At 41.2% G+C, this 13,343-nt stretch overlaps 1 protein-coding gene across 3 annotated transcripts in view; it reads right to left on the bottom strand.

Annotated features, from left to right (window-relative positions):
* The window catches only part of TENM4 (teneurin transmembrane protein 4), a 590,079-nt gene that overhangs the window by 37,015 nt on the left and 539,721 nt on the right, over positions 1-13,343 (bottom strand). For all 3 annotated transcript variants that reach the window (XM_068181704.1, XM_068181706.1, XM_068181707.1), the window contains 2 exons: positions 4,781-4,935; positions 845-1,722 (listed from right to left, as the gene is read on the bottom strand). In XM_068181704.1, the coding sequence (XP_068037805.1) occupies positions 845-1,722; positions 4,781-4,935 (1,033 nt within the window). The remainder of the gene's footprint in view (positions 1-844; positions 1,723-4,780; positions 4,936-13,343) is intronic.

Genomic DNA, 13,343 nt, shown 5'->3' with positions numbered 1-13,343 from the left:
AAATGATGCACTTAAAGGAGCTTTTCAAACAGGTTACACTTGCAAATAAAAATTAAACTAAGGAAGAGGGAGGGGAAAGGGCTCTCAACAGCAGGATGAATCCTTCTAGGTGCTCTTCACCTAGTTATCTATCTTTGTCCTTTTTTATATCAGAAATGTTATGTTTGCTTCATGATATTTCTAAGCAGCGAATTGCTAATGGTAGTACAGAGAAGTACAAATATTTAAGATACTGCCGTCTCTGGGTTTTTCAATGCATCCTATCTTATCTCTGCTTAAAAACTCTTTCGGGACAGTCTTGAACAGTTCCAAGACTACTTTTAAATCTTAGTGAGGCAAATTGCAACAGTAGAAATTGAGCAGTCCATTAATTACAGAATTGTTTCCAGAGCAAGCTCTCATTAGTCATTGCCAATTGTCATTCTACATCAGACATTTCAAACACGCTCAAAAAAGACACTGAAGCAGGAGGTAGGTGAAAAGCTGTGAAAAAAGAGCTTCTGATGGAAGTTTCATACTTCCAAGGCTTTCAAAGCCAAGAAAAATTCTCTGACATACAATCTATATCTCCAGTCCTGACTACAGTTAAGGAGAACCAGGTGTCCAAATTACTTAGAAAAACTCAGCAGAAATTCTGTCTGACTCTTGACTTGGTAGAGGGAGCTTATTTAAGCTCTAATTCACCTACTGCCAGTATCTAGTGTTTGCATGAAATCCAATACTCTCTGTTCAGGCCATTTTATTTGGACAATAATTCTGATCAGGGAATTAAATTCTACCAACCTTGCATAGTTCAGAGAACACAGAATGAAGTCAGCAGTCCAAATATTCATAAAATACTTACTCATAAAATGTTGTCCAACCATTTTCATTGCTTTTAGTGGCAAGGAGACCAGAGTTGCCGTGGTAAGTCATCATGGCTACTTCATGCCCCTGTGTTGTTACACTCTTGAGTGCACTGTTGGTACCAATTGTCACCCAGTAGACTTGGCCATCAGGCACCACCAGCCAGAGGGGCATCCCTGTGGAATCTCTTCGGATATTGACCAAGTTGCCATTATTGTCAGTGATCAGGGTTATATCTCCATCTCCAGAATAAGTAAAATTGTAAAGATAATCTCCAGTGGTAAGGCTCTGAGTATAAAGGTGCTTCCCACTGGTGTCAAATAAGTAGAGTTCCTGGTCTATGGGTGAGGATAACTCATACAGGTTTTGTGTGTTGAGGAACGGTTTGTTTTTCCGAATGAAGCGGATTCGGATGTTCCCCAGATCAGCGACATACAGCTCCCCATCTGCACACACGGCGAGGGAGGACGGCGCGTTGAGCTTGGCGTCCTTGGCGTAGCCGTCATCCCCCGAGAAGCAGTCGCAGTTGGCATCGTTCTTGCAGTCGCAGCTGCTCGGGGCACCAGCAACCAGGGAGATCTCCCCGTTGGTTGTGACCTGCCTGATGCGGTTGATCTTCTTCTCGTCGGTCTCAGCGATGTACAGGACCCCGTTATGGGACATGGCCAGGGCGGTGGCAGACTCCAGTGTGGCGTGGATTGCCACCTTGCTGAGGAGAAAGTGATCCATGCCTGGCACCTGGCAGTGCATGGGCCTCCCTGCCACGATGCGCACTTGGTGGTTCTCAGAGATCTGCAGCACAACGTTGTTGTCGAGGACGTAGAGTGAATTATCCATGGGATTCACTGCCAGATCCGTGGGCCATTCTAGACGAACCTTCACGGTAAAAAAACACAAGGGAATTTTTATAGCAAGACATTTATCTACTGCATGATTGCTATAAATCAATCACAATGAGGATGGAATCTACATGGATTAAAGGGGGAATTGGTGAGAAACTCCAGTAATTATTACTCAAGGGGTGGCCATAGAGGATATAACCTGCTGTGAGCGAGGGGGCTTAGCTCCTGGTCACATGATGCAGTCACAGGGGGACACTCACACTCTGCACTGGAACACTGGTGGGAATGGGATGATGGAGAGAGGCAAATCATTCTACGATTTTCCCTCTCCAGTGCTTTTTGAACTGATGGAAGCTGGACCTCATAGCAGAGACCTGGGACTAAATTTTTCTGTGTGAAGTGCTATGAAATCAGACACACAGAACAGTGATTCTTTTACTAAAGGATTTTTCACACAAGTGGCTGAAATCCTCTTGGTAAATGACAAGGAGGGATAGACACAAAACTGGCAGCTTTGCCAGCATGTGTGAATATCTGTTATAACCCATGGTTTTCTGCTTTATCCTGCAAAAATGCAGAATAGCAATTCACAGGAAACTCAGGCAATTTCAGTTCATGGAGTAGAATACTTGTGCCTTCACAGTGATTTTCACATTTTGTTTTAGCATAATGGAAAAATGGATTCAGGAGTGACATATCCCAGTTCTACACTGATAATCAACTAAAACAGTGACTGGCAATACCACAAGTGAGTAAGCACTAGAATTACTTAATTTCTAGCTCTGCTTCTGCAATACATTCTTTTCAAGTGAGTCTTCTCTTTCAGTTGCCAAACCTAAAAAACGTTTACCAACAGAATTCAGAACTTTTTTTTTGTAAAAACTCCAAGTTGTGCATTTTTTTAGATTATTTTGATTTCAGTTTTATATAGGAAAAAAAATTCAGTTTTGTGCTGATGGGAACCTATCAGTTCCAGTATAGTTTCTTTGTTTTGAACCTTCTTTTCCCACCATCCATCTCAGTTGCTGCTTCTCATTTGTCTGATGTGACTAAGTTTAGAGAGTATTTTGTAACCTTATTGGAAGGAGGAGGAGTAGATGCCAGCAGACTCAAATCCATGAAAGCATCTTTCACTGTGATTTTATTTAAAACTGAGTAAAGAGAGACCAGGTAAGATTCAGGAACACAGGAAATTTCTATCTTTAAGGCCTATAGTTCAACATCTCTGCTACAGCCATTCTTTATTTTGATGCTTCTATATGCCTTTTCAGCATTTATTTTAAAGGATCAGATGTAAGATGTTTAGTTCATTGTGTCTGCTAACACTTGAGTGTGTGAGGCTTATTTTCATTGCTAAGCAGTTTGCTGAGCTCTGTCTATTCTGGTTCTCTGCTTGCAAAATCTCCTTCCTTTTCTCAGCTCCTGGCCTATTTTAACCCTTCTTGTAGTAAAACATTATAGCCTGTGGTTTTCACTTTAATAATTCATGCCTCCATCCCTTCCAGTGGTCTTTAAGCTCTGCAGTCTTCAGTTAGCTTCAAGAGCTGAGTTTATTCTGAACTGACAAGGGAATTTTCAATTTCTTAAAAACCATTCCTTGTCAACAGTGGCAGCTAAATATTTCATGTCCTCATGTCCCAGGAAGCCTCAGAGACCTGGCAGAAAAGACCCTTCTATCTGCTGTAAATGATGAAAAGCTGCTTCCCAAGCTGGATTTTATTTTTTAATTAAGCTTGTATTCAGTATGTTTCTCTAGAATAGGAGTGGTAAATCTGCCAATCCCAGTACAGGTTAATCTAAATATGGTTCCTTTCATTTTATGAGAGGAAAAATAAGGAGTTTTCAGCTGATACATGTTCATCTCAGAAGTGTTTGAACATGACATTGGTTTACATAGGAGCTACATAACCTGGAAGTAAATAATTTTTAAAGCCTGATTATATGACCGTCTCGTGCTAACTGACCCTGAAATTCACATGAAAAAGAAATTATGTCTGTAAGATGAGAAACATACTACAAGGTGGTCTTTAACCATTAAAATTTCACCTCTATATAAGGCAGAAAAACTTTTAAAGTCATAATTTCAGCTTGTTCATAAATTACAGACAGTGGGAGCCAGTTGCAAGGAAGCAAGAATAATCTTTTCAAATTAGAGGGAAAAAACAAGAACAGATTCCATATGGGAGTATGGAAATTATCGAGGTAGTTACAAAAAGGAAACCCCATTGACATCTATTGTGGCTGAATAACAGTACTTAGCCCTCCAGCTATGATCTATATTTTCATAGGAGAGGACAACATTTCTGCAGTCAGGCAAACAACAAGTGGCACAAAGGTTTCAAAGGACACTGTCCTAAACTGGCACAATTTGACAAGCTGGTCAGTGGCACACAAAACTGAGTGCTGGGCTGTAACAGATTTCTCTTCTGCACCATCCACCAGTAAAGCAATCAAAATCAAAATGAGATTTCTTTCTTCTTTTTTTTCTCTCCACCTTGAAGCAGCAGGACTTAAAAGCCCAGCATGATGGTAGCTGCAACCAATTTGCAATCTGATGCAATTCAAGATTCTTGTTTTCTTGCTGTTGCTAATTTTGGCACCACATCCTCCAATCAGTATTTCCTATGTTAATTTGATTCAGGTCTAAAATTGTGCTGGGCCAAATTAGGATGAGGGGAAGAAAAGAACAAAACCTGTGATTAGTTAAGATGTTATAATGGAGCATGGCATATAGTCCATGGCATATAGTCCATGGCATATAGTGAGACATGTCATAACAACCTCCCTTCCCAGGAATCTGTGCTTTCCCACTTACTGGAAACTCTGAAAGAAGTCAGTTCTGTGGCTGGGACATCTTTAAAAATCTCACCCCCAGAAATCTATGAGATAGAGCAGTCAAGTGTTTCCTTCTGTCTTTACAGGGTAATTATTTTATGATCCAGTCAATTTTATATCATGAACTATGTAGAAATGCAACTCTCTTTGAGCCCTTACCTCTTTGTCAGACCTGCTGGGGAAGCACAGAGACATGCTGATAAGGGTGAAGGTATAGGCTTGCATTCTGTAAAAACAAAACCAAACTACTATCTTACCTGAGAAATGTCCATAACAGAGTCACAGCTGAGAGGCCGAGCAGATGTCAAGTCATTGGAACCCAGCACGGTTGAGATGATCCCATTCTGATCAATCCGTCTGATCATGGTGCCATCCACAAAGTAAATCAGCCCAAACTTGTCCACGGTGATGCCTGGAAAGGAACAAAGAAAGAGTCAGAAAGTGATGGCAGCCTGACATGAGGAGCAATGTATTTTATGGCATTCCAAATGGATAAGAGGAGAGTTGGGCTTGTGGGAGTCGTGGTCATCAGGAACTTTGAACTGGCACCATTCCATGGAAGGCACTTTTCAATGCAATTCAGAAATCCCTGCTCGCTCCTGGAAAAGGGCATGGCATTCGGTGAACTGCTGAAATGAAAAGGTTTTCTAATAACGGCATGTCTTGCATGTTCAGAAACCTGGTTTTATTGCTCATGGTATGAACGGTAAGCCATGCACGTAAAAATGTTACACTGATGAATCTTTCAAAAATGGTGATAAAGAAAGGCTGTGAAAGATCCATCAGGTCAATCAAATTCCAGAGGGATAAATGAGAAAGGGTTTTTCCCTAGGATAATCCCACTAATATACAGTGTTTCACCTGATTCTGAACTCTGCTAGTGATTAATTTCATTGCTCAAACCTCCTTTGTAGACATACTCCTGTCAGTGGAATTGAGGTCTGCTGACAGCAGTTACAGGCTGCTGATCTCATTTCTTACCCTGCAGATAGTGCTCTACACTTTCTAATTAGACCTCATAACCGTCTATGAGTGTGATCATTCTAATTTTACATATCAGAAAAATAACAGACAATGCAATTCTCACAAGGGCACAGAGAAAGGTCATGACTGAGGCATGAATAAGAAGTTAGGGGTTCTATTCACCTCCTCTTTGTGCAAGTATAAATTAAAATAACTCCACAGTCATTCACCTCATCTACCCTATAGAGGCAGAATGTCAATCAGCATAATATTTGAGTGTGTTAAAGACACTAAAAGCTTGTAAAAAAACAGAAAAGTAATGTAAAGGCCTGTAACATCTTTTTCTATGCAAGTGAAAATTCTGCTTGAAATATATGAATATTAGGATCTCCCTGTTTGGTTTCTTTTGCTTTCAGGGTTAACAATCACTTGGCAAAAAGCAGACATCTGCATTGTGCATCTAAGCAAGTATCTGAAGCTATTCCAATCAGTGGAGAGAGAAATCTACTTTGAGAGTGCAAATTGTATCACCCTAAAGCCCATATCCCCAAGAGATTATACAAATCCTGCTAGAAACACCTTTTCCTCTCATTTGACTATAAAAGGATACTACTGCAAATATCTCTAAGGAAAACATTTATATTGTAGGCAGATTAAATTACTGAGCTGAATCCTCACAAGACTTTCTCTTTGGCTGTCATCTTGGTGACAGAAATGATAGAAATTCTGTTTCAGATAGAAAGCTTTGAGAATGTTTGAGGAGTGATCAGACCTTGTGTTCCTTCAAAATGCTGTTTCGTAGCCAGATCCCCTTATTTGAAACAACTACACCCTCAGTCTCCATCCACTGTGAGCTCTGCTGTGAAGTGCAGATGCAGCAGTTCACAGATGAAAAATTCTAGATTTTCATAGAGTAGGACTAATCCTCTGATTGCTTTGGCAACTAAAATCATGGCCTTCAGCCAGCACTGTAAGTATTGCATGGGCTGGAAGCCACGGAGGTAGGTGATATGTGGAAAAACATAGCAGATTTGATTATAAGGAAATCCACAGAAGATTATCTAGCCTGGCAGAAAAACATCAGGACTAAGTCATTGATTGAGAGAAAGAACAAACTTCTGCATTGAGCTGAGATAAAGGAAGGGATTCAGACGTGGTTGCAACCTGTTGATTCCAAGTCAATTAGAAGTCAGAAAACTGGTGTTTCAGATCACTGAGCTGAAAGGGAGCTGTGTATTATTGCCAGGAGGCAAAACCAGCATTTTCGTTACTTCTTCACAGCATCACCCTATTTGAAGGGCATCACTTTGACCTGGATTGGATATTTGATCATCAGAGCTGTGTGGTTTCAGAATAGCCTCTACGGCAGTGAGGAAAAAAATTACTTGCTGCTTTCAAGATGAAGTTCATTAATTTTGGAGGGGATTATATAGCAGGATTGCTGAGATAATGGATGACAGGACTGAATGACCTAAAAGATTGCTTCTAGTCCTACACTTTAATACCTGTGTTGAATTCACGCCAAGGATTCATCTTTGCAGGGCCATGAAACAAGAGCCCTGAAGAGGAGCACAAAGTAACATCTTGGATGTTGAACATCTGAATTTACTGAGGATAGTGAGGCATTGGCAAAAGTTTCCCAAAGTAATTGTGTCTGCCCCATCCCTGGAAGTGCTCAAGCACAGGTTGGACAGGCTTTGAGTAACCTGGTCTAGTGGAAGGTGTCCCCTACAGGGTGGGTAAGAACTAGATGATCTTTATGGTCCTTGCCAATCCAAAGTATTCATGAATGCTATGGGAGAAACCACAGTAGCGGTGGCCATTTATTCTCACTATAAATATAAACACATCACTTATATTTTAGCACTTTGTTAAATGCTTGCAGAAGGTTCTGATGGGATAAGCATCAATATCTCACTGGCATCCATGGCTTTCAGGAAGCTATCTTCACCTGCCATGAGATCTGTCAGCACTATACCCTCTTCAGTGGATCCTTCCAGGATACTGGCACCTGTCACTGGCATCTGCTGTTGAAGGTCTCTGCTCCTCTTAATTATTTTGCCTACTGAGTGTCAAGTTCTTTCATGTTTGCTAGCATTTACTTAAAAACCAGGAACACAAGTGAGCTCTTTAAGTAATATGGCAGATGTGCTTTTTTTTAGGAAGAGGCATGATAGAAGGTTTAGTTGATCTTAATTGGCTTTTGTAAAACACAAGAGTCTCTTACCCATTCCTTGGTTCACAACAAGTATTTTTCCGGGTGCCTGTCCATTACTCTGTGTGACAAGCCAAAAGCCAGTGAAGGGTGGCAGGCTGGATAATGCGATTTTCAATGAGGCAGAATTTTCTCCCTTAGCTAATTCCATATGTATTGGATTGGATTTATCAGCAGCGTCTGCTGGAAGTAGATCACTGTGTGCAGTGCTGGGGTTTGATGGCTGGTCTGATTACCCAGTTACAGTAATAATAACCTGGATGCACTTCAGCCCTCAAGCCAGCTCCGATCAGATGATAGGGCACAACTTTATTTTGCATTCCAGCTTAGACAAAGAGCTTGCACATCTGAGTAACTGGAAGTGGGATAGCAAAGTTACCACTCATCGCCCTGCTCCAGGGCAATGGTATGTGTATGTGTTCTTATCACTGAGCACTTTTCTGCTTATCCCTCTTTCATGGAGGCTAAGCAATCTCAATTGCCTCACATTTCCTAAGATGTTCTGTAGGGCAGCAGAGTTTGCAGTCTGTCAAAGCCCCAATTTCCCACTTGCACACATTCCTTACGTGGCAGCTGCTCCAATTCCTTCCTGATTTTGCTGATTGTCTTGGAATCAAAACTAATTATGGAGAAGAGCCCTGCTATCCCACAGACAAGGGTCTTTGGATGGATGACTTCTCTGAAAAGGGAAAGAAGCATCTTATGGATGCTTTGCAGCAGATTGTAGATGTTAGGTTGGACCTTTCTGTTTCCTTTCTGATATAGGCACAGTTCCAGTACTGGGAGCTGGCTCCTGCAAACAGGCACAGAAATGGGTAATTCACATGTTGTGTGCGTTAAGCCCAAGGCCTTGGCTTGCTTTGGCAGAAGGTTCCTCTCATGTTTCCATAGGAACATAAGGGAATTACAGCCTTTCAGCATATAGATCGAAGTTCAGCCTCACGGTTACTAAGGGGAAACAGCTGCTGCCACTACCCAGGTAGTGCTGCAGATCCAAACCTTAAGTTCTGAGATATGAAATACATATGCTATGAAATCATGCTGGCTCCCCTTGCATAAGCTGAGATCTCTCACAGAATAAGGGCTTGTAGCACCATGTGCATCTCACCAGTGAGCTGTGCTGATAGAAAGTTGACGTGATGACATTTGCTTGAAATGTCAGGACCTTGTAGCATGAAGAGGTGACAGCACAACATTATGCTGCAAATAGCTACCGGGACATGGTGAGTTTCTTGTAGAAGACAAACCATTAAAAGTGATTGCATGGTGCATTTTGCCCTAGTTAGGAAAAGAAAAAGGGGAAAACCCCTTTTAACTGAGAAACCAGGTGCTTAAAAGAAATCCAAATTTGGACTTTTCTCGTCTGACTAGATGCTGAATGACTGAGTAATAAAATGGCAGATCAAAATCAATGTCAGTAAGTACAGAAGAATTCACTGGGGAAGGAGAAAGCCTAACTGCCCATATACACTGACAATCTGAAAAACAGCAAAAAGATTCTGGAATTCCTGAGAAAAGTTTTCTGCTAAGATCAGTTTTGTGTTATGCAGTGGTCAAGAAGGGAACTACAAGACATCAAAGAATTAGCAAAGACACAGGAAAAAGCCAACAAAACAGTGGCTTGGCCTCAAAAGGACCATTCTTTTTCATGACCTGGCTAAAGAAATTGTGGAAATTATTAGCACAGAGTGCCTGGAAGAAAAAAAAATAGGTGTTCAGGAAGGCTTCTAAGCCAATTGATGCTGGTACATAAGCACGGGTCTGGTGCAACTTCTTCAGAAATTCCCCTAAATACTAATGACTAGCATCTGGAGTGTTAGCACAGGAAGACCACATTGACCCTGTCCCTGAGTGTCTCTTCTGGCCAGAGTAAGAGACAAGAAATTTTGTTCAGTCAGCCTCTGGTCTTCCCTGAAATGGTCCTATTATTATCTGACCATAAAAATGTTAACAGATTGTGGAGGGTTGGTTTCCTCAATTAATTCTGTCGAACTCTTCAACACTTAGCGAACAACTGAAATTTTGTTTACACATTCAGCAGGGCAGAGTGAAAGAACCAATCTGTCCCCAAATTAATTACTTCATTTCACATTGGTGTTATGGTGCTAAATGAATGAGATGCCCTCTCTCTCCCCACGTGCCTTCTGAAACCTTCTTCCTATTGTGTCAGACTTGTCACTGCAATCTCTCTTAATTGCAAGCTCCTTGGTAATTTCTCTGCCACAACATTTTCCTGAGAAGAACCAACGGTGAGTACTCAGATGAAAAGAAATGCTCTGACAAGCTGGAGTTTTAATTTTTCTTTAGATTGCTTGTAGGAGAGGATCATTATTAGCAGATGATAATTAGGAAGTCGTAACACTTTAATTTGCAAGGATATATTGAAATTCATTAGCATCTGAAAGCTTTGCTGTGCTCTGTGGCAAATGAATTGGATGGATCAGACTGGATCCTAATAGCTATGATAAATATCATGACCAAACCACTGCCACTGCTATTTCATCTGTGGATCTGTCCAGAGTGGATCTATCTAACATAGTGTTCTGTGCTTCTGTAGCCTGCCTTTATTAAAAAGCCAAAGATGGGTAAAGTGTGAAACTCCCGGAGGGTTTTACCCCACTTAATGTCTTTTCTAAGCTGATAGTCTAAAAGGAGTACTTCCTTCACTTCAGTGAGACAAGAACCTCCATCCAGAGGGTACTTCAGAGAAATGTATTGACCTGTCAATACCAGCAATAATGGTTCTGAGCTAAAACAGGATGGATTTAGATTAGAAAGAAATCTTTTCCTGTGAAGGTGGTGAGCCACTGGCACAGGTTGCCCAGAGAGGCTGTGGGTGCTCCATCCCTGGAAGTGTTCAAGGCCAGGCTGGATGGGGATCTCATCAGCCTGATTTAGTGAAAGGTGTCCCTGCCCATGTCAGTGGGGCTGGAAATGGATGGTCTTTGAAGGTCCCTTCCAACCCAAAGCATTCTAGAATTCTATGAAATTATCCCCTCTGAACTCAAGGGAGCTGAGGTGAGAACTGGAGGAAGTGATCAAAACAATGGGGAAAAGTCTGCTGCTCAGAATGTGCAGAACCATTCTGAACAATGTTTGCTGCAGTGGGAATCTCATTCTTCAGGCTATCAGATCCATGAAAAGACCAGCACCCCAGAATGTGGTTCATCCCACCTTGAACATGTGCATTGTCACGGAATGAACCACCTTCAGGGTACTAGTTTCTTTCCTCTGAGAACAGACCCAAAAAAAACTACTTAGACCAGATGCTTGACTGGTCCAAGGGACTAAAGGTATAGGCAAAGGCATATGTTGACAGCTCATGACTATTTCTCCAGCCTTAATGAACTGTTGGTTTTCATCTGACAGGAATGTATCCCTCAGTATTTTCCTGCAAGCTACAAACATCAGCTAATTAAAACACCATGAAAGACAAGACTTTTATTCTTTATGATTTTTGAAAAAGTGCAAAGATGTCCTTAAAATACAGAAATCCTACTTAGCATGAAGCAATTATGTTCAGAGCAAAAAAATGGCTTTAGGCTTAAAAACTAGAGTCCTGTGAAGAGCAATGATTCTTGAAAAACTGACTTTCCAAGTCCTTCCCTGGCCAGCTGGTATCTCTATAGCTACAGAATAGTCTTCTAATTTCCTTTGACCATTCACTTACAAGTGTTTATTTGCCTGCCAAGACACAGAAGCAGAGGGTCACTTGAGATCTATCAGTTACTTATACAATAAATCATTTTTATTTTGAACTATTATGAAATACATGAGGGAATAGAATTTGCTGGATTTTTCTGCTAGGATGAACCACTGTGGAAGTATAAACAATGGTGACATTACATTGTCAGCATGAGTTTTCACTGTTCATCATTCATTGAGGAGACTGGGGAGTGAGTCACACCTGCCACAGCCATTGCCTCAGCAGAATTTGCAAAGTCAGGTTAGAATCAGATCAGGGAACACAGTTTAGGAACTTTCTATTGGCAGTGCAGGCTTTCTGCATTATTATTTTCTTCTTGTCATTTTGCTTCATGTCATTTCCTCTTTCACCCTCAATTTACTTCTGTTTTGTGAATTTTGGAGCCATGAGGAATGAATGCATGAATTTTGCTGTTATATGATTGAGGTGGAAGAATGGCCTCCTGAGAGCTTCAGTTGCCAACAAGATGGATTTCAGTGCTGAAAACTTTGAACTCCAGAGCTGTTTGCTATAGCAAAGCAGAAACATAAGTCATCTAAACCTTGTAACATTCACCCATGGATGGAAATGAATAATATTCCTGTTATCTTGTAGAAGGGAGAACAGAGGACTAACAAAAGTGGTGGGGTATTTTTTTTTGCACTGATTGAACTTCAAAGAGGTGCAGAAAATTGGATTACAGATTTCTGGATTCCCAGATCTCATGATTCATCTGCTGGGCTGCCTGAATCTCTCTGCCCAAGTCACTTAATTTTCCTTGCAGCTGGCCTTCTCATTTCAGTGAGACAAATTCTACACTACAAACTGACCACCAGTAGCTGTTCCTTTACTTTATCTGTGCTTTTGGCAATACTTTAGCCCAATATAATGGTTAACTCATGGGATTCTTGAGTGCTTGGAAACCAGCCTGGACTCTTGGAATATTACAGGGGTAGAAGTCTGAGTTTTGATGCTTTTTGGCAAAAAAAAAGTCCTCCAAAGTACATTTTCCTGAATCCTTACCAGGAAACAACTAGCTGACATAACAAAAAAACCACAACCAAACAAAAACCCAAACAAACAAACAAACAAAACCCCCAAACAAAAACAAAAACCCCAAACAAACAAACCAAAACAAAAAAAAATCACAGCCAGACCTGACACAAAAGCTCATTAAATTAGTTTGAGTTTCCTGGATTCAGTAACAACAATGTCATCTCTATGTTGTGAAAAAAAATTTCCTGAGAATCATGGAATCGTTGAAGGGGACCTTTAAAATAATTTAGTTCCAAACTCTTGCCATGGGCTGGGACTCCTTTCACTACAACAGGTAGATCAAAGCCCTATCCAACCTGTCCTTGAACATTTCCAGGGATGGGACAGCCACAACTTCTTTGAGAATCTCATCTGCTCTTAGTGAAATAACTTTCCATAAAATCACAGAATGGTCTGGGTTGGAAGAAGCCTTTGAAACTTATCTAGTCCAAACCTGCTGCCATGGGCAGGAGCACTTGTGAAAGGATCCCTGGGTTTTGTTGAGGGGCTGCTTTACAAAGAGGTTGGGATAGGCTTGGCCACTGTTGTGGTGAGGAAGGAGGGAGCAATCACTCCCCAATACAATGAGAAAAAAAAGACCTGCAGCACATTGATGTCAAAGCCAAGAGCCTATAAATAACTCATTGCACTCTGAACAGCTGTGCAAAAGACAATACATAACAGGCAAAAATACCCCATCTCAAAAAACATTCCTGCATGGGTGTCCTTCCCAGCTCTCTTCACAAACACGGTCGAAAATCTGTGTACAAACAGTGCCTTCCACCTCACCTCTATCCCCTCCACCTCATCTCTATCCTCCTGTGTGTTTTCTTTTTTTTTTTCCTGAGGTGCTGTGGACAGCTGGGAAGAGAGACATCCTCCATCTGCAGAGCTTGTTACCTTGAGATTGCCAGACTGAAGT

This window comes from Anomalospiza imberbis, chromosome 2 (genome assembly GCF_031753505.1).
Source record: "Anomalospiza imberbis isolate Cuckoo-Finch-1a 21T00152 chromosome 2, ASM3175350v1, whole genome shotgun sequence".
NCBI classification, from domain to species: Eukaryota; Metazoa; Chordata; class Aves; order Passeriformes; family Viduidae; genus Anomalospiza; species Anomalospiza imberbis.
This window is presented reverse-complemented; position numbering and strand designations above follow the sequence as displayed.